The sequence below is a fragment of the Dermochelys coriacea genome, chromosome 2, assembly GCF_009764565.3.
Source record: "Dermochelys coriacea isolate rDerCor1 chromosome 2, rDerCor1.pri.v4, whole genome shotgun sequence".
NCBI classification, from domain to species: domain Eukaryota; kingdom Metazoa; phylum Chordata; order Testudines; family Dermochelyidae; genus Dermochelys; species Dermochelys coriacea.
The window spans coordinates 4,536,434-4,556,850 of NC_050069.1; the positions used below are offsets into that span (position 1 = coordinate 4,536,434).

The following is a 20,417-nucleotide window of genomic DNA, read 5'->3' on the forward strand; positions in this document are numbered from 1 at the left end:
TTCCCCACTGCTGGAATCCAAGCATTGGTATTCCAGCCTGTACCGTGAGGCCCAGTTCCTGGTTCCATGTGCAATCTATAGACCAGGGGTCGGCAACCTTTCGGAAGTGGTGTGCCAAGTCTTCATTTATTCACTTTCATTTAAGGTTTTGTGTGCCAGTAATACATTTTAACGTTTTTAGAAGGCCTCTCTCTATAGGTCTATATATTATATGACTAAACTACTGTCATATGTAAAGTAAACAAGGTTTTCAAAATGTTTAAGAAGCTTAATTTAAAATTAAATTAAAATGCTGATCTTATGCTGCCAACCCGCTCAGCCTGCTGCCAGCCTGGGGTTGTGTTCACCTAGGCAGGCAGCAGGCTGAGTGGGACCTGCGGCCGGGACTGGACTAGCAAGGGGCCGGCAGCCAGAAGCCCAGACTGGCAGTGGGCTGAGCGGGGCCGGCGGCCAGGACCCCAGACCGGCAGTGGGCTGAATGGCTCAGCCCGCTGCCACTCAGCCTGCTGCCGGTCTGGGGTTCCGTCTGCCGGCCCCACTCAGCCAGGGTCCCAGCTGCCAGCCCCACTCAGCCTGCTGCCGATCTGGGATCCCAGCCCTGCCCACACAGAGTGGGTACCTACCTTCTCCCTGGTTCTATCCCATTCTCTGCCTCTCCCTCTGCACTGAGCTGAGGGTGGGAGTGCACTGAACACAGGGCTGGGGGTGAAGGAGCAGGCTGGGGGTTAGGGTATAGGGTCTGGCCAGGAGCTAGAATGAGGGTGGGGGCTCAGGGTTGGGGCAGGAGGTTTGTGTGTGGAGTGCTTACCTTACAAGCAGCCCCCATTTGGTGCGAGGGTGCAGGTGGGAATGGGGGGGGGTGCAGGAGCTCCCGTCTGGTGCTCAGGGTGGGAATGTGGGGGGTGCAAGAGTCAGGCCATGGGGGGGCTGGGTATGTGTGGGGGTGCAGGAGTCAGGGCAGGGGGTATTTAAGGAGGGTGCAGGAGTCAGGGCAGAGGGCTGGGGGCATGTGAGGGGGGTGCAGGAGTCAGGGCGTGGGAGGGCTGGGTATGTGTTGGGGGTGCTGGAGTCAGGGCAGGGGTTGTGGGGGGATGCAGGGGTCAGGGCAGAGGGCTGGGTATGTGGGCTAGGGTCATGGGGGTGCTCCCAGCCCCCTGCCCAGAGCGGCTCACGGCAGGGGGCTGGAGGGGATATGCCCTGATTCCACCCCCCTTCCCCACGTCTTCTCTGCCTCCTCCCCAAAGCAGCGAATGTGCTGCGGCTCCGCTTCTCCCGCTCCCGCTGCTCAAGGACCATCAGCTGATCGGCGGGCAGGGAGGGAGAGGAGGAGGGGCAGGAACCCAGCATGCTGGGGGAAAAGGCAGGGGAGGGGGAACTTGCCTGCCCTGCAGCAGCAGCCGGCAGGACCAAGGTTCTTCACCCTGCCCCTGCGGGGGGCTGAGAAGAGTGGGCCGGGGCGGGCAGGATTTTTAATGGCACGCTGCTGCCTGCCGGAGTCCTGGCCTGGGTTCGACAGCGGGCTGAGCGGGGCCGGCGGCTGGGACCTGGCAGGCAGCAGCGGACCATTAAAAATCGGCTTGTGTGCCGTCTTTGGCACGCATGCCATAGGTTGCCGACCCCTCCTGTAGACCCTTCCCTCTCCCACACGCAGCGGCTGTTAGTTCTGGAAAGACAGACCGAAGCCTGGGCGAGGCTCTTACATGATCAATGGGGTCCTCAAGATACAGGATGCCGTTCTTGATGGAGTTGCTGATGTCATTCTCCGAGTAACTGGCCGTGGAGACCTCTTCGTAAAGGTTCCCTTCCACCAGCTTCTTGTGCTAAGGAGCGGGAGAGCAAACCAGAGAGAGGAGAACTCATACAGTTAGACAGACCCTTGCCCTGTGCTACCAGCACCCGAGCCTATGCCCTGTCTGCCAGGTGGATGTGTAACATCACTTAGTTGGGGCAGTGAAATGACTGGTCAGTTTCACTTTCTGTTTACAATTGGTTTCACTTCCTGGTTCTCCTGGTGCAATGCTGCTGTTGTTTCGATTCAGGGTCCTGCAGGGAAAGGAGTCCGTTCTGGGAGCAAACATGACTTAAATGACTGTGAGTGGCCAGGACCTGTGGTTAGGTTTCATCTGGCATCTTTGTACTTTAAAGCTGGAGGTGGAGAAAGCTCACCCTAGTCTGTTCCTGTAACCCCCAAACTATAGGGCTCTCCCACTGTCCTAGCTACCCCTGCATCTACCAGTGCAAGGCTGCTGCATACAGTTCTTGTACTGCCCCCCTCTGGACAGTATCAGAGAAGGGCTGGGGGAAAGGGAAGAGGCCAGGCCCTAAGGGCTGCACCTTGATGAGGATTTTCTTCTTGAGCTGGGTGGGGGAAGGCAACTCATCGGCGTTGATGTCCACCGGCTTGGTGAGCAGCATGTCCCCAAAGACCTTCTTGAAGTGGGAGGCCATGTTCCTCTGCTGGACGATGCTGCAGTGGTCCTCGATGGAGAGGATGATGGGGAACCTGGTGCGGGGGAGGAGGCGAGGGGGAGGAAACGCCAGATCATTCAGAATAGCAACCAAGAAAAGGCTCCAGATCACGCATCTGCTCCTAGTGTAGCCAGGGGCAAAACTAATGAGGGTAGGGCCCCAAAGGGGCTAACAGGAACTCAGAGATCCATGGGACAATCTTGTGGAGCCCTTGGTGCAGGGAAAGCTGGATTTAGGGCAGAACCCTTGGAGCCGGGGAACACTCTCAGTAAATCAGGGTGTGACACACTCAACCTGGAAGTGTTCTGCAGGGAACGTATCCACGCCTTGAAATGGGCAGTGCGGCAGGGACAATACCCGGACCCAGCAACAGGTTCTCACAATAAATACAGAATCAGTGAGTGCTGTACAGGATAAACAGGGACTATCTGGCCGCCAGACATGGTTAAACAGGTTTTACTCAATAGTTACAGACTGGCTTAAGCCCTGAAGCAAGAGATTTCCCCAATCACTGTTACCATCAACTATGAGAACTCTGGATATTCTGTTATCGACATAAATGTTCAATCTCTTTTTTGAATCCGGCTAAGTTCTAGGTCTCAATGGCTTCCTGTGGCCATGAGTTCCACAGTCCCATTACATGTTGTGACAAGCTCCATGCCCTTTAGCAGTCCCTAAGCAGCAAAGAGGTGACAAAGCCCCTGTAGTGCAGTGGGGTGGCCCTTACTCAGAGGTCACGAAGGCATGTTCCTTGATGGTATGCAGGACATCCAGGAATTTGATTTTGGAGGTGAGTGTGTGTCCATGGTAGATGATTGGCAGGTCATCTGGACCGTCCCAACAGTCCACTAAGGGCAGAGATGGTTGAGTTGTTAACAGTCCCCCCACACATGTGATCATTTATCCCTGTACCCCACACACGCTCCTGAGGGACCATGTCCTAACGCCCGTCCTTTCCTGAACAGAGTGGAAAGGACAGGACCACCCCTAGAGCCCATGGCCACTGCACGTGCATTGGTCCCAAGAGTCACTGTGGAGCTGTGCATACTTCATTGTCGTGCCAGTACATGCGCACTTCAGGGGTGGACAAAGGGGTATACAAGACACTGGTGTTCACCTCTGAGACACCAGATAACAGCACATGCTGTTACCTCAGTTAGCAGGGTCAAATGGGACTGAGCTATTGAAAGACGCTGTGGGGTTGGGTGAGGGTCTGCCTGCCATTGATATGATATGATATCGCACGGGTTCACCAGGTGGATTGAATGATCCTCAGCTGAGGTCCCATTGGGTCAGAGATTCCAAGGCCCGAAGGGACCATTGCGACCGTCTGGTCTGACCTTCTGCATAGCACAGGCCAGAGAACCTCCACTGGTGATTCCTGAATCTGGTGGATTTTAAAGTTCTCCCCAGGTTGCCCCAGAGGACAATGATCCAAGCAAAACATCTCATGTTCCAGGGCACCGGAAGGATCCCATACGATTCAACAACTAAGAATTGCTGTAGCCACATCTGGGGGTGAGACGGGGCAGCTGTTTGACACCTCGCTGCAGCCCTACACCGAAGTGTAAGACAGAAAGTGGGGGCAATTTAAAGGAACTACCCATCACAGGATGTGGCCAAGGCACTGGGCTCAGCCTCTTACATTTGTACCAAGTGCCGAGGGAGTTTTGTGGCTGGGGAGTGGAGGAACATGGTTTTAGAGATCCCCCAAAGATGCTGACTCCAGTATTGACTTGTGGGGGGAGGGGCGGCATCACCAGTACCGTTTCCTGCTGCCCACCCTGTGGTCCCCCACCCAGTCACTGCGCACTACTCATGCTACTCAGCTTATGCAGTTGGACTAGCTCACAGTCGCTGAGAGCAGCCCAGCCCCGGGCAGGGACCAGCTCACTCACACTCTATGCAGCGGCAGCCCATCCGGAGGCAGCGAGCATAGGCTTCCAGCGAGGACTCACTGGAGAACTGGTCCCCAGTCAGATACCTGCAAGGAGAACAAGAGGGCCCCGGAATCACCAGCAGCGCCTGGAGGAGGGCCTGGGCGGCCTGGAGGAAGAGGTGCAGTTGCAAATCGTGTGGCTCCCAGTCCATCTCGGGGAGCAACCACTGCAGATGGTGTCTGTCCAGGCAGCTGCCAGCCACCGACTGCGTGCCAGGGGAGCTGCCTGGCAGGGCCTGAGCTGCGGAGCTGTTTCGGGGGCACCTTGCTCAGAACCCAGGGCCTGGATCCCATCAGATGTCAGTGTCGGCTGTCCCATGGAAGCCCACTCCTGCCAGTGCTGCCTGAGCTCGGGAGACCCAGCGGAGGTCGAAAGCCACAGGGCAAGATCCCCAGCTGGTGTAAATGGGCAGAGCTCCATTGGAGTCAAAGGGCCAGATCCCCAGCTGGTGTAAATGGGTGCAGCTCCATTGAAGTCAATGGGCCAGATCCCCAGTTGGTGTAAATGGGTGTAGCTCCATTGAAGTCAATGGGCCAGATCATCAGCTGGTGTCAATCAGCAGAGCTCCATTGGCATCAATGGGCCAGATCCCCAGCTGGTGTAAATGGGCAGAGCTTCAGTGGGCCAGATCCCCAGCTGGTGTAAATTGGCAGAGCTCTGTTGAAGCCAATGGAGTTATGCTGGTTGATACCAGGCGAGAATCTGGCCCATGTTTTCCAGTACCTGCTTACAAGGAAATGTCCAGGAATCCCATGTCCTGCATGGACAGGGAAGTGGAGCCATCCCTGCAGAACTCCCAGAGGAGGCTAAAGAGAAATCCTCCCCCTCCTTGTTCACTATTACATGCATGCCAGAGCCCTTCTGGAGCTCAAACACCAGACTGGTGGCTCCCCAACGTCTGCAGAATGGCTCCTAGGGCTGCGGTGGGAGGCGCCCGTTCAGCTCAGAATCCAACAGGTTGTGCCGCTTTATCTTCGCCCCCCCGCGCTGGGGGCCCTTCGTCGGTGGGCGGACCCCAAGCTCTTACGTGTTGTGGGAGGAGGAGATCCAGTAGTGGGACAGCGGGTAGTTCATCTCCTCTGGGATCACCCGCTCGTACTTGGCGTCCATGACCTTGTTTTCCCTGGAGAACAGGTAGGTCAGAAACTGAGGACAGAAGGAAAGCTGGTTAGAGCAACACCAGGAGGGTCAGGCTCCAGGACACCGTGGGTCACCCCAGGCCAAGGGGAGAGATGGGCATGGGGCCAAAGCTCTAACAGGAATGGGGAAAGGGAGAGAAGTTTGGTGGAGAAGAGCTGCCAGCAGCAGAGGGTGAGCTGGGGAACATGGTCCAGTGACTACAGCTAGAGATGGGCTTCCGATGCAGAGTCTGGAATGTGGACTTCTCCAAAATGTGGGGAGGGAGGGATTCACTCTTTCAATACAACTGGCCTGTCTAAATACATGTAGTGCAATCACCTGTGGAATTCACTGCTGCATCTGCACACAGTCACCTGCTGGAGGTGGATATGGGGGCCAATAATAAATCTGTTATTTATTAGGATAAATTAAAAGGATAATTAAAACCTCATGCTTCAGGGCACAAGGAGATCACCTGGAAGGGTCAGGAAGGAATATCAATCCCCAGATGTGCAGCACTGTACACGAGCCAGATGGGTGGTTTATTGCTTCCTTTTAAGCCTCAGGCATTGGTCATTGATGGAGGCTGGGATAACAGTCTATAAGCCCCCTTGTTCTGATCTGGCATGGCCCATCCTGACCTCCAGTCTGAAGTGTACATTGTCTGTTAAAAATACACCTTCATCCACGTGCATCAATTCCACAAACCCTATAACTAATCTAGAGATTTTATCTGCCTCAGGTGGGAGTCTGAGCTCCGCTAGTGGGCGCTGGAGTTGCCAAGGGGATGGCTGATGCAGGAGGATGGGCTGGAACCTGGGGGCTGGGGTACATATTCCCTACCTCATCCAGCTGGAAGAAGGGTTCTGCCATGTCACTGAAGGGGTCCCTGAGGTAGCCACACATGTACTCCCGCACCTTGCTGATGTCACTGGCCCAGGGCTCCTAAGGCAGAGAACACAGAGGGCAGCGTTATGGGAGGAACCGCACCAAAGGTTTGGATGTGAAACCATGATGGGAATCTCAGAACTGCAAGATCAAGAGCCTTCAGACAGATGGAAGGTGAGTGGACTCAGGCCCCAGGAGACTCATGACCTCTAGCTATGCACAGGGCAGGTACAGCACATACTCCCACCCCCCACTCCTGTACCTCCACCCTCATCTGCAGGGAATAGAGAGGAGTCCAGTGGCGATGGCCTGATTGTAATTATTCTCTTCACTAGATTTCAGATACAGGCAAACCTGGGGCGCGATTTGCTCCTTTTTCCTAACATGTTTTCATCTGACTTTCCTGTTGGAGCTTCACAGATTCCAAGGCCAGGTCTGCCCTTCCCTGTAACAAAGGGCACAGAATCGCCACCAGACATGCATCCAACCTGTCACTTCTGGCTGGGCTGGAGCAGCTCTTCTAGATTCGCAGTTGAAGACTCCAAGTCGCAGAATTGCCGAATGTAAAGGCAGAGGGGACCACCCGATCATCCAGGCTGACCTGACCTGTGATGGATTCTCCATCACAGCCCAGTGTGAGCTGTTCTGATGGTTAATCACCCTGGCTGTTAAATACAGGCACCTTCTTTCTGGTCTGAGTTTGTCAGGCTTCAGCTTCCCCCTCCCATCGTAACTTTCTCTCTGTCCACAGTTGGAGCCTGGGCAATGGCACAAACTGCCCTTCCCATTAGACCACCATGGCCCCTTCATCCCAAGGCCTCTCTGCTGAGACTGACAACAGAGGAAGACAGCTTGCGTGGCGGTGGGTCTTGTGGTCTATCAGGAAGAGGAGTGAGAGCCACCAGTTGGACAGCCATTGGATGAGCATGACTTTAAGTTACTAGTGGTCTGGACTGGCTTTGAGGTAGCCAGACGCTCTCTGGTTTCAGAACAGTGGCAGTCGTGAGAATTTCTGCTATCATCCCGGGCATGCCAAGCTATGGCCTGGCAGAAGGGTTTGCAGTCCCTCAGGTACGACAGGGTATTGGACGTGCGCCTTAGCGGGTACCTTCTGGTCGTGCTGCAGGAATTTCTGGAAGTCGTACAGTGTAATCTGGCACAGCTCCGCACGGTCAACGTTTCTGGGGAGGGGCAAGGAGCCGGTCAATGAGAGTGTGTGCAAGCTGGGTATGGCAGCTTCCCCCCACCAAATGAATCAGGCATGGGGTGTGTCTCCCCCATACAGATAACTTAGTTCCCCGACTATTCCAGCTCTTCCCCCCAATCCTCACGACTTTTCTGATGAACCTGAGTTGCACCCACCTGCCCCTATTATTCCACCCAAGGCTCCCCTGACCCAAATCTGCTGATGCCCCTCAATCTCAACCCGCAGCCCCTGCTACTCCAGCCCTGGGCTTCCCCCCACCACAGCTCTGCCAGTGCCCCTCAGTTCTAACCCGCAGCCCCCTGCTACCCCAGCCCTGGGCTCCCCCAACCCCACCATAGCTCTGCCAGTGCCCCTCAGTTCTAACCCGCAGTCCCCTGCCACCCCAGCCCTGGGCTCCCCCCCCCCAGATCTGCCAGTGCCCCTCAATCCCAACCCACAGCCCCCTGCTACCCCAGCCCTGGGCTCCGCACACACAGTGGTGGTGATGCACCTGAGTCCTGACCCGCAGCTCCCTCCCCAGACGCTGATCTCAGTGACACAGTATTAACCTGAGCACCCTAGTCATTGCCCTGGAGTCATTCTGGGTTTACATTACTATGTCTGAGAATACAGACCTGCCCGTTCTCTGGGGATCTAATAGGGTCAGAGTCATGTACCAGCCCACTGCGTCCCTGACATGGACTCCACCCCGGGCTTGGCTTAACTGTCACCATCTCTGGGAGCAGGAACAAGCAGAGTGTGGGTGCCCAGCCTTGTGGCCCTGGGGGTTGGTGCCCAGTGGTCCCCACTGTGTGCTGCGGTGGGAGCAGACGGGGTTGGACTTGTGAAGAGACCTCTTGGTTCTGAGTCTTGTTCTCACACACACACACACAGTGAAACAGGCTGGCTGGCGGGCCAGTGCCCCACTTGGGACTGGGGTGGAATCTAACAAGGAGGGATCTTTGGTACTCACCGCAAGGGGAAGGAGAGCTCCAGCTGCTCGATGATCTGGAATGGAAGGGGGGGACAGGGGCAGGTGAGCCAGTGGAGAAGGTGCCACCTGCAGGCTGGATGGGGACTGGAGGAGGAGGCTCAGGGGGGCTTTGTCTAGAGTCTGGGAAAGCATCAGGCACAAGGCATCTCAGAGTCTGTGGCGGGAATCTAAGCTGCCCCTGGGACCTGCCGCACTGGCAACAGCCTCCCCTCACTGACTCACTGTAGATGGTCTCCCCATCTCCTGTCCCTACAACAAAGCCCCCGCCCAGCCAGTGCTCGGGGGCTATCTCCTGTAGTGTGACAGGTACATATAGGGTGCTTCAGAAACGTCCATTAATAGTAACGAGCAGCACCATGACCCCTCTCTGGCCTTCCTTACCCACCCCCGGGTCTGGGCCCAGCCGCAGGGTCACCCCAGGTGGGGCAGAGTCACCGAGGGCCCCAACTTCTTACCGATTTCTGAGCATCGAACATTAGGTTTTTGTAGAAGTGAGTGAAGTGGGTGAAGGCCATGTCACTCCTGGCTTCCACTTCCTGTCGGGAGGAAGGAGAGAGACAGAACCTGGTGAGAACAGAACTGGAGGGAGCAGACCTCCCAGAGCTGAAGGACCTAGGGAGACTTCAAGCCCCTGGTGCAGAAGATAGGGAAAAAAGGCCCCTGGCTGCCGAAAAGCACTGGCTCCAGTGGGGTTCCCATGCTGTACTGCTCCAGATGGGGGCATCTTGAGTCAAGCCCATGGGCCATGCAGAGCCCAGGGAGATCTATAATGTGGCCTGCAGCCACCATCGGGCAGTCCATGGGGATTACACATCCCAGTAAGCAGTGCTATGTTCTGAGCCAATGTCGTAATCCTGTCTCATGTCTAGAGATGGGCCAGCTGGATTATTTGCAGGGGAGGTTGGAATCTTGATCCAGAGTTTGTGCTTTGGGTCCCTGTCTCCTTACATGCTGTGCATGGTGAGTGGCAGAGAGAGGAGTATCGGGGCTTTGGATGGGAAATGAGCAGCAAATGCGATTGGCCAGCCCTAGGAATGGACTATGATCTTGTGTTTCCCTGTAAATGTCCCTTAGTAACAGGGAGCGCATGAGGAAGGCACAGATAATCCAGTGCAAGCTAGGAGCAGAAGGGCTTCCACAGAGACCACTTGCCCAGGAGTCATCAGCTGCTTATTCATGTTCATTGACTGCAGACACCCCTCAAACACAGAGCAAAGAAAAGGGAATAAGAGAACATAAAAACAGCCAGACTGGGTCAGACCAAAGGTCCATCTAGCCCAGTACCCTGTCTTCAGACAGTGGCCAGTGCCAGGTGCCCCAGATGGAAGGAACAGAGCAGGGAAACATCAAGTGATCCATCCCGTTGCCCGTTCCCAGCTTCTGGCAAACAGAGACTTGGGAATGGGCAGGAGATAACCCTTCTAGGAAAAGCAAGTGGGACTTTTGGCTTTGTTGACCCATCTTATCGAATTCTATAGCTGGGGAAAGTCCCTCTTCAATTCTATAGGGCAGCTCAAACATCTCCCTCCCCACAGGAAGGGTCAATTCTATAGGACTTCAGAGTCATCTCTGTAGAATCTGGTTGGTTCTACAAATCTCTACTGGCTTCCCCCCATCTGATTCTATAGGCCTTGTCTATAAAGGATGGGTCAGAAAAGGAGAGATAAAGGGAGGGAGGAGAGACCATGGGAGTGTTCTTACCACTAGCTTGTCCCGCAGGAACCTCATGTTAGGCACCCGGTAGTTCACCTGGGGCAGCATGGCCTTCAGATCCTTCACCGTGATACTGCAAGACACACAAAGCAGGAGTCAGGCCTCAGAGAGGGACATGCGGGAGCCCAGCTTCTCATACAGGCTCAGGGCCTCCAGCTGGTCCCATGGGCTCGGGGCCTTGAGCAATTTCACTCCCACCCTCCTCCCAGATGAATCTTCAAGAAAGCAAGGGCCTGTTTCTGTGAGAAAGAAGAGGGGTCAAGAGCTGCAGCCACTCCAGCCCCCATGGCTGCAGAGGTGGTTCATTCAACCTGTGTCTCCTGCAGGGAACTGAATTCTCAGTTCACTGAGCAGTTAGACATGGGGCTGGCCTCCAGACTGAGATCGCACTCAAGTGGTTCCAAAGTTGAATCACTTCAGGTTGTGAAAAGAAAAGGAGTACTTGTGGCACCTTAGAGACTAACATTTATTTGAGCATAAGCTTTCGTGAGCTCCAGCTCACTTCATTGGGTGAAACTCCCTAGTGTGGACACACTGAAGTGGTGTGGTTTGTGTGGCTGCAGTCCATGTCACATAGAACTGGCAGGTACGGAACAGGGTTTGTTCCTGAGCTAGCTGAACGCATGCAGAGCAGACATTTCGTTCAGGAACATGCACCGATTCCAAATAAACAAAGGTGGGTCACTGTAAGAGGTGAAGTTCCAGGCACTGGAAATGCCCAGGTCAGGCAGACTGGTCTGAGCAAACCTAGGGATCTCCCATAGCTCATTTAAAAATCTGAGTTACTTAATCTCCTCCTACTAAGGAGGGACTAAGAGGTATTTGTTTTAGAATGACACCATCTACTGGGATGGAGAGGAGGGCAGTTCTGAAACCTGAGAACTAAGACTGATACCCGGAAAGCAGGTCTGGTGAACAGACCAGTTGGGAAGATATTCGATCCCTCTATCTGATTTTGGACTGCACAGTTATTTTGCATAGTGCTCTTAAAAATACCAGCCGCCAGAGGGTCCTTGCTGCATACTTGCCATGAGGGCTATAGCCATAGAATCATAGAAGATAAGGGTTGGAAGAGACCTCAGGAAGTCATCTAGTCCAACCCCCTGCTCAAAACAGGACCAACCCCAACAAAATCATCCCAGCCAGGGCTTTGTCAGGCTGGGCTTTAAAAACCTCTAAGGATGGAGGTTCCACCACCTCCCTAGGTAATCCATTCCAGTGCTTCACCACCCTCCTAGTGAAATAGTGTTTCCTAATATCCAACCTAGACCTCCCCCACTGCAACTTGAGACCATTGCTCCTTGTTCTGTCATCTGCCACCACTGAGAACAGCCGAGTTCCATCCTCTTTGGAATCGGCCTTCAGGTAGTTGAAGGCTGCTATCAAATCCCCCCTCACTCTTCTCTTCTGCGGACTAAATAAGCCCAGTTCCCTCAGCCTCTCCTCATAAGTCATGTGCCCCAGCCCCCTAATCATTTTTGTTGCCCTCCGCTGGACTCTCCAATTTGTCCACATCCTTTCTGTAGTGGGGGGACCAAAACTGGATGCAATACTCCAGATGTGGCCTCACCAGTGCCGAACAGAGGGGGATAATCATTTCCCTCGATCTGCTGGTAATGCTCCTACTAATGCAGCCCAATATGCCATTAGCCTTCTTGGCCAAAGGGTCACATTTTTGAATCATATCCAGCTTCTCATCCACTGTAATCCCCAGGTCCTTTTCTGCAGAACTGCTGTTTAGCTAGTCAGTCTTCAGCCTGTAGCGGTGCATGGGATTCTTCCATCCTAAGTGCAGGACTCTGCACTTATTCTTGTTGAACACATCAGATTTCTTTTGGCCCAATCCTCCAATTTGTCTACATCACTCTGGACCCTATCCCTACTCTCCAGCATATCTACCTCTCCCCCGAGTTTAGTGTCATCCACGAACTTGATGACGGTGCAGTCCATCCCATCATCTAGTTCATTAATGAAGATGTTAAACAAAATCGGGCCCAGGACCAACCCCTGGGGCACTCCACTTAATACTGGCTGCAAACTAGACATTGAGCCGTTGATCACTACCCGTTGAGCCCAACGATCTAGCCAGCTTTCTATCCACCTTATAGTCCATTCATCCAATCCATACTTCTTTAACTTGCTGGCAAGAATACTGTGGGAGACCGCATCAAAAGCTTTGCTAAAGTCAAGATATATCACATCCACCGCTTTCCCCATATCCACAGAGCCAGTTATCTCATCATACAAGGCCATCAGGTTGGTCAGGCATGATTTGCCCTTGGTGAATCCATGTTGATTGTTCCTGATCACCTTCCTCTCCCCCAAGTGCTTCAAAATGGATTCCTTGAGGACCTGCTTCATGATTTTTCCAGGGACTGAGGTGAGGCTGACTGGTCTGTAGTTTCCTGAATTCTCCTTCTTCCCTTTTTTAAAGATGGGCACTAGACATTAGCCTTTTTCCAGTCATCCGGGACCTCCCCCGATCGCCACAAATTTTCAAAGATAATGGCCAATGGCTCTGCAATCACATCCGCCAACTCCCTCAGCACCCTCGGATGCATTGCACCCGGCCCCATGGATTTGTGTTGTTAGTCTCTAAGGTGCCACAAGTACTCCTTTTCTTTTTGTATGTCCAGTGTTTCTAAATAGTCCTTAAGCTATTCTTTCACCAATAAGGGCTGCTCACCTCCTCCCCATACTCTGCTGCCCAATGCAGCAGTCTGGGAGCTGACCTTGTCTGTGAAGACTGAGGCAAAAAAAGCATTGAGTACTTCAGCTTTTTCCACATTATGTGTCACTAGGTTGCCTCCCCCATTCAGTAAGAGTTCCAAACTTTCCCTGACCTTCTTCTTGTTGCTAACATACCTATAGAAACATTTCTTGTTACCCTTCCCATCCCATGCTAGCTGCAACTACAATTGTATTTTGGTCTTCCTGATTGCACCTCTGCATGCTCAAGCAATATTTTTATACTCCTCCTTAGGCATCTGTCCAAGTTTCCACTTCTTGTAAGCTTCTTTTTTGTGTTTAAGCTCACCGAAGATTTCTCTGTTAAGCCAAGCTGGACACCTGCCATATTTGCTATTCTTTCTGCACATCGGGATGTTTTGTTCCTGCGCCCTCAATAAGGCTTCTTTAAAATACAGCCAGCTCTTCTGGACTCCTTTCCCCATCATATTAGCCTCCCAGGGGATCCTGCCCATCAGTTCCCTGAGGGAGTCAAAGTCTGCTTTTTTGAAATCCAGGGTCTGTATTCTGCTGCTCTCCTTTCTTCCTTTTGTCAGGATCCTGAACTCGATCATCTCATGGTCACTGTTGCCTAGGATGCCACCCACTTCTACTTCCCCTATCAATTCTTCCCTGTTTGTGAGCAGCAGGTCAAGAGGAGCACAGCCCCTAGTTGGTTCCTCCAGCACGTGCACCAGGAAGTTGTCCCCAACACTCTCCGAAAACTTCCTGGATTGTCTGTGCTCCGCTGTATTGCTCTCCCAGCAGATGTGAGGGGGATTGAAGTCTCCCATGAGAACCAGGGCCTGCGATCTGGAAACTTCTGTTAGTTGTTCGAAGAAAGCCTCGTCTACCTCTTCCTCCGGGTCTGTTGGTCTATAGCAGATGCCCACCACGACATCACGCCATGGAGAGCTCTTCTCTGAAAGACTAACTTGTGTGTGACTTCATCAAAAGAACCCCAAGTCAGCAAACCTTTAGAGATGGTGGGGCCGGATCCCCAGCCTGTGTAAATCAAGGCGGCTTCACTGACTTCACACAGTCCCACCCACTCATGGTTACGTGTGCCAATGTGTATTTGTCTGAAGAACAAGAAGGGGAAATGGGCCCAGTCCTTCCAGTCCCAGACCTTGCTGGGGATTTGGCTTGGAAGGGATGTGGGCAGAATCTAGCATGCTATTGTGCTTAGTTCTTCACTGGCATTCTGTCATGCTTCTGGGGGCTAGTTATGGGCTGAATGACTGCAAGAGCTGATAAAAACAACAAGGAGTCTGGTGGCACCTTAATAGGGTGACCAGACAGCAAGTGTGAAAAATTGGGACAGGGGGTGGGGGATAATAGGAGCCTATATAAGAAAAAGACCCAAAGATCAGGACTGTGCCTATAAAATCGGGACATCTGGTCACCCTACACCTTAAAGACTAACAGATTTATTTGGGCATAAGCTTTCATGGATAAAACACACTTCTTCTTCTTCAGATGCATCTGAAGAAGTGGTATTTTACCCACGAAAGCTTATGCCCAAATAAATCTGTTAGTCTTTAAGGTGCCACCAGACTCCTTGTTGTTTTTGTGGATAGTGAGCTGTAGCTCACGAAAGCTTATGCTCTAATAAATTTGTTAGTCTCTAAGGTGCCACAAGTACTGCTTTTCTTTTTGCGAATACAGACTAACACGGCTGCTACTCTAAAGACTAACACAGCTATCCTGTGATACTTGACACCATGCAAGAGCTGATGTTTACACCTAATTCCCGTCCCTAAATGTTGGAAATCCAGTGAACAGACCAGGCCCTGGGTTAATCTGGCACAGTAAACAGCTCCTCAGGGCCTTAAACTCACTAAAAATCGTCATCAATACTCGGGCAGCCACCAAGCTCTCGTTACAATGTGTATGGTGTAAATTGTTTCATGTTCTCTGTGTAAATAAATCTCCCCACTGTATTTTCCACTGAATACATCCAGTGAAGGGAGCTGTAGCTCACGAAAGCTTATGTTCAAATAAATTTGTTAGTCTCTAAGGTGCCACAAGTCCTCCTTTTCTTCAAGCTCTTTGCGTTTCAGCAGAACCCAAATGCACAGCCCTAGCATTTGGCCTGAATCTACAGTTACCCAAATCAGACAGGTTTCAGAGTAGCAGCCGTGTTAGTCTGTATTCGCAAAAAGAAAAGGAGTACTTGTGGCACCTTAGAGACTAACAAATTTATTAGAGCATAAGCTTTCGTGAGCTACAGCTCACTTCATCGGATGCATTTGGTGGAAAAAACAGAGGAGAGATTTATATACACACACACAGAGAACATGAAACAATGGGTTTATCATACACACTGTAAGGAGAGTGCTCACTTAAGATAAGCCATCACCAGCAGCAGGGGGGGGGGAAAGGAGGAAAACCTTTCATGGTGACGAGCAAGGTAGGCTAATTCCAGCAGTTAACAAGAATATCAGAGGAACAGTGGGGGGTGGGGTGGGGGGGGGAGAAATACCATGGGGAAATAGGTTTCAGAGTAGCAGCCGTGTTAGTCTGTATTCGCAAAAAGAAAAGGAGTACTTGTGGCACCTTAGAGACTAACAAATTTATTAGAGCATAAGCTTTCGTGAGCTACAGCTCACTTCATCGGATGCATTACAGCTGTAGTTCACGAAAGCTTATGCTCTAATAAATTTGTTAGTCTCTAAGGTGCCACAAGTCCTCCTTTTCTTCATGGGGAAATAGTTTTACTTTGTGTAATGACTCATCCATTCCCAGTCTCTATTCAAGCCTAAGTTAATTGTATCCAGTTTGCAAATTAATTCCAATTCAGCAGTCTCTCGTTGGAGTCTGGTTTTGAAATCAAACAGCAGACAGCAGGTGGCAGCATGTTCTATTCCACCTCTGCTCCCTCCTCTCCCCACCCCCTTCTGCACTTGCTAGCCTTCTCGGGGATTTGAGGGTGGGCCCTGGGTGTAGTTTAGTAGCACGAGTTCTGATCTACACCAGAAAGGGTTCGCTCGGCAAACCCTCCAAACACAAATGCATCTTAGACCGGCAAAAGAGTTCTTCTCCCAGTAGAGATTATCTCAGATCCCTGAACAAAATAACCTGTCCCAGCAAAGGGACTCTTTTTTTGTGGGTATAACTGCGTCTACACTGCGGCTGTTGCTGGTGCAGCTGTGTCAGGTAGGGGAGTGATTTTTTTCACACTTCTCACCAACAGAGCTAGGCCAACCAAACTTTTCCTAGTAGACCGGGCCTGAGATGCCAAGAACCACGTCACTTGATTCCATGCTGGATGGGCCACAAGCCGTGACTCGGAGAGGCCCCTGGAAGGGCTGGGTACTGGTGTGTGACACCAGCGAAGGGAAGGCAGGCAGGAAAAGCTCAGCCGAGTTGCAGAGGTGTGGGTCCTGATCCTGAGAAGTGCCAAGTGCCGTCCCCACACGGGGACTCTGATCAGAGTTGTGGGTGCTCTGAGAATTCAGAGACCAATCATTGACTGGGATACTGGTGCTCAGCACTGTTCAGGATCAGACCCTAAGCATTGCTTTGCTTTGCTTTGCTTCAGCTGGCCTCACTGAATTTAACGTGATCAACTTCAACTGCCTTCAGCTCCGCGGCCAGCCTCTGCAGCTGCAGCAGAGCGCTGTGCTCGGGAACGCAAGGTAGAGCGGCATGGGGTGGGGATAGCACTGGGGGGGCTCCTGCTGTGTCTCAGAGACTCAGCTGCGCACCTTCCCAGCAGGCCTCCCAGGATCCCTGCCGTGGTATTAATACCGCTCTCATCTGGCACTTTGAATACGCTGTGCATCCCCCAATGGTGTACAAATTCCACCCTGTCTAGCTGGGCGGCTGTGTAAGCCCATTGCTGGAGTACCCGAGTTCTTTGTAGGACAATCCCAGTGGGATAACAAAACATGCCTCATCAAATCATCTCAGTGGGATTCTGCCAAGTGCCTGGTGCAGGGAGGCATCCCTGAAGACTCCCGCAGTGCCGTCTCTTGGGGATAGTCTAGAAGGCCTTTCTCCCTTGCTGTGCTTCTGTTTCAGGCTTGAATATAGCACTCAGGTCCCCAGGGGACACACCCATGTTTTTGTAAAGCTGATTGCTCCTTCCACACTAGCCCCACTTCCTGTCCCATGTCTCATAATTTCCTGCCCAGGCCCCCTCCTCTTCCTGGATGGAACCCCTCACTGCCTGTCCGATGTCCTGTTTACACAGAGCTGGCATGTGGCAGGGCAAAGAGGTCTGCTGGGCCCCGCCCCAGCAGCCGCGCCTTGTTAGCTAGCTGGATGGAAAGGGACCAAAATGCTGATTAAACAAAACATTTTAAATCCAGTTTTCTTTCCTCCTCCCTGCCCCCCTCCCCACCTCCCAACTCCCCATGGCTTCTCAAAGAGACACCGTCTCATTTTCATCTTCTCCGTTTAGTCCTGTTTGGCTCCAGATTCCTTGAGAGCCTGTTCCAGTGGGATCCTGGCCCTGGCCGTGGCTCTGACAATGGGATCAAATTTCCCCCCTGCTTAAAGCCAAAATATCTTACAACCTGAGCCCGTCAGACAACCAGCCCTAATCCCGCTGCCTTAGCATGCTCCAAGCTCCCAGTCGAGCCAGTGGGAGTTCGGAAAGCACAAGGACTGCAGGATCAGGGCTTCCGCTGCTTTATCTCCTGAGGCTTTATTTGCCAGCCTGTGGGGACTGGGTGATGGGAAAGGAGCAGGCACGGCAGGGCTATGTGGTGGGCAGGGAGTGGCAGAGAGCTGGACGACTGGGCAAAGCCTCATTTTTCCAGCCACCATGACATGTTTGTCTCCTCTCCCCATCCTCTGAAGAGCTCAAGCATTTCCCGAAGGGGGTTTGCCAGCCTCAGGCCCTATCCGCCCAGCTCTCCCCATACTGCGCAGACCGCCCTCCGGTGGCTGCCACAGAAAGTGTGGCAAACCTGAGCGGGAGGCAGATAGTCTCTGCAGTGACACCTGCTAGTATGAAAACGCCAAGGGTCATCAACCCTCCTGTCGTCCCTGCCTGTCCACCTCACTCACCTGCCTTCTCTCGTCCTGTCCATCAAGTCAAACTGTTTCCGCAGCCACCTAGCAAGAGGATTGAGAAGAAACGGATCAGCCTGGAGCCGAGGGGTCCCAGCAGTGAGATGGCTAGGAGCGCAGTGCAGTTAACGCACATGCTGGGGTGATGGAGTCTGGCCTCTTCCAGAGGGGATTACACCTCAGGAAGGCATTTCATCCCCTCATCAGCACCTCAGCCAGCTCTGGGGCCCGCATTTGATCAGTGTTCTCCAGGATTACTGGGCACCCCAAAATGAGGATGAAGGAAAACCAAACTAGCGACTCTGTGTGCCCTTCACTTCCCTGGGTCCCACCTCACTCTGCAGTGCCCAGGGGTGGCTCGGATCTCCTGGCCCACCCAGCCCTGCTCTGGAGTGATGGGACAGAGGGATCCCCAGCCCCCCCCCCCCAGTAGCCCAGCTCCCTGCCCATACCTTTCAATCTGCAGCGGCGTCTGGGCTTTCTGAGTGTCCGTCACCAGCCAGTTCAGGCCTGTCATCCACAGGTTAACATCTTCCTCACCGAAGGCTGAGGAGGGAGGAGAGCAGAGTCTGGCAGTGGGAGGAGTGGGGCTAAGGGAAGTTCCCTCTCTGCACTTACACTAGAGATGGGGCCGGGCTGCAATGTTCTGCTCCCAGGCTGACCTCTCCCCACAGCTCGGGGGTACTGGGATTGAGGGATCTGGCTGCTCTTCATCTCTAGCTGAGTTTAGACAATGCACCGAGATGGTGCCCTTCTTCGTACGGACAACAGCACCGTTTCCATCCAGCTGGCTTCACCCTTGGCCAACTGGGCACAGGTACCGACTTTTATTTTTCACGGTGGGTGCTCCACCCATGCGCTGCCTCGAGGCCCTGCCCCCAGTCCGCCCCTCCCTGAAGCCCTGCCCTCATTCTGCCTCTTCCCGCCCCCACTCTGCCCCCTCCCCCAGGCCCCCACCTTCTCACTGCTCTCCGCCCTCCCCCTAGAGTCTCCCAAACAGTCGGGAGCACCGAGCTGAGCACCCGTTATTTTTTCCCGTAGGTGCTGGAGCCCCAGAGCGCCCCTGGAGTTGGCGCCTGTGCCAATGGGCCAAATTCACCCTGAGAGTGGCATTCCATCAGGGATGGCCCTCACTGCAAGTGGGGTCTGGGTGGGGGCGCTGTGTCAGGGAGGAGGGATGCTGGGAGAAAGGACTGCTGGAGGGAGATGGTGACAACCTGACCTGTCTTCTCCCTGCTAAGATGCTTCATGGCCCTCTTCCCCCAGCCCATGTGTCCATGTCCTGGTTTCCACCACAGCTGATTCCCACCCTCTCCCCTGGGCCAGGACAGAGCTAGGGTGGGTGTGAAAGCTGGTGAGGCCACCTCATCCATGAAACCCTAACAGCCCTAGGAAGAAATGGGGAAGGGAAAGAATCAAGATTAGACCCTCCCTGCCCGTTGTCACCCTCCATCACCCAGCACTGACCAGCAACACTGAGTGTCCGGAGCCTGAAATCCGGGCCATACAGCATGATGAAACACATGGTGGAGTCCAGTTTCCGAGCATCTTCTGGATATCGTTCAAAATCCCGGGAATTCTTCCCTGGGCGGATCTCTTTTATCTCCCGAATGTCAACTAGAGAAGAAAGAGATGGACACGTGAACCTTTCCCAGAAGCCCATATTCGTTTTAACTCTTCCATGCCCAGAGCCGCGGCTGCTGTTGTGCAGTGTAGTGATTAATAATGACATATTCCGACAGTACCTTTTCGCTCGATTGTGTGCATGAAAATAACTCCGGGCCTCACAGAAATGCAGCCACCTCTGGGGTGGAACACAGCAGCTGCTTAACTGCATGCAGCAGCTTCAGACAGGAAGTGAGGAAGAATCATGTTTCCAACCAAATGCTTAGGAGGAATTTGGGGAGGCAGAATGCATCCAGTCATAGATACCATTTCTACTCTTGTGAAAAGTGCCATGTGATCAGTTATAACCCCAGGCAGCCAGGACTGCAAGCTTATCTGTCGTGCACTCAGTGGCACAGCACCTTCTAGCATGTCACTAGGGCTTTTGGGTCTATGCCGTCTCAAAAGGAAGCCGGTTGTTGCATGACCACTTTCTGCAACACATAGGTTTTTCTTGTGGGTCAGCTCTGCAAGCAGATTCGCAGTGGAGCTCTGCAGCATTGTTTATGTATTGTGAGCTTTGGAAGGATTCTGGTTTTACTAGTGAATGTTGATTTCACTGCACACAGACAAACCAACAACAAATCTTTCCACTGATAATAACTGAAATTGACAGCTAAGCAAAGTATGAAAAATGCTGCGTGAGAACTTATTAGAGTTTGCTTTTAGGGTATTTGCTTTGTATGCTTTGACG

At 52.9% G+C, this 20,417-nt stretch overlaps 1 protein-coding gene across 1 annotated transcript in view; it reads right to left on the bottom strand.

Moving 5' to 3' along the window:
* LOC119851292 (1-phosphatidylinositol 4,5-bisphosphate phosphodiesterase gamma-1-like) overlaps positions 1-20,417 on the bottom strand; it is an 80,026-nt gene that overhangs the window by 23,801 nt on the left and 35,808 nt on the right. Inside the window, 13 exon segments of the mRNA XM_038390907.2 lie at positions 1,701-1,820; positions 2,335-2,503; positions 3,197-3,317; positions 4,368-4,453; positions 5,437-5,555; positions 6,372-6,473; positions 7,525-7,597; positions 8,576-8,610; positions 9,052-9,132; positions 10,298-10,382; positions 18,056-18,103; positions 18,511-18,604; positions 19,526-19,675. Coding sequence (XP_038246835.1) covers positions 1,701-1,820; positions 2,335-2,503; positions 3,197-3,317; positions 4,368-4,453; positions 5,437-5,555; positions 6,372-6,473; positions 7,525-7,597; positions 8,576-8,610; positions 9,052-9,132; positions 10,298-10,382; positions 18,056-18,103; positions 18,511-18,604; positions 19,526-19,675 — 1,283 coding nt within the window.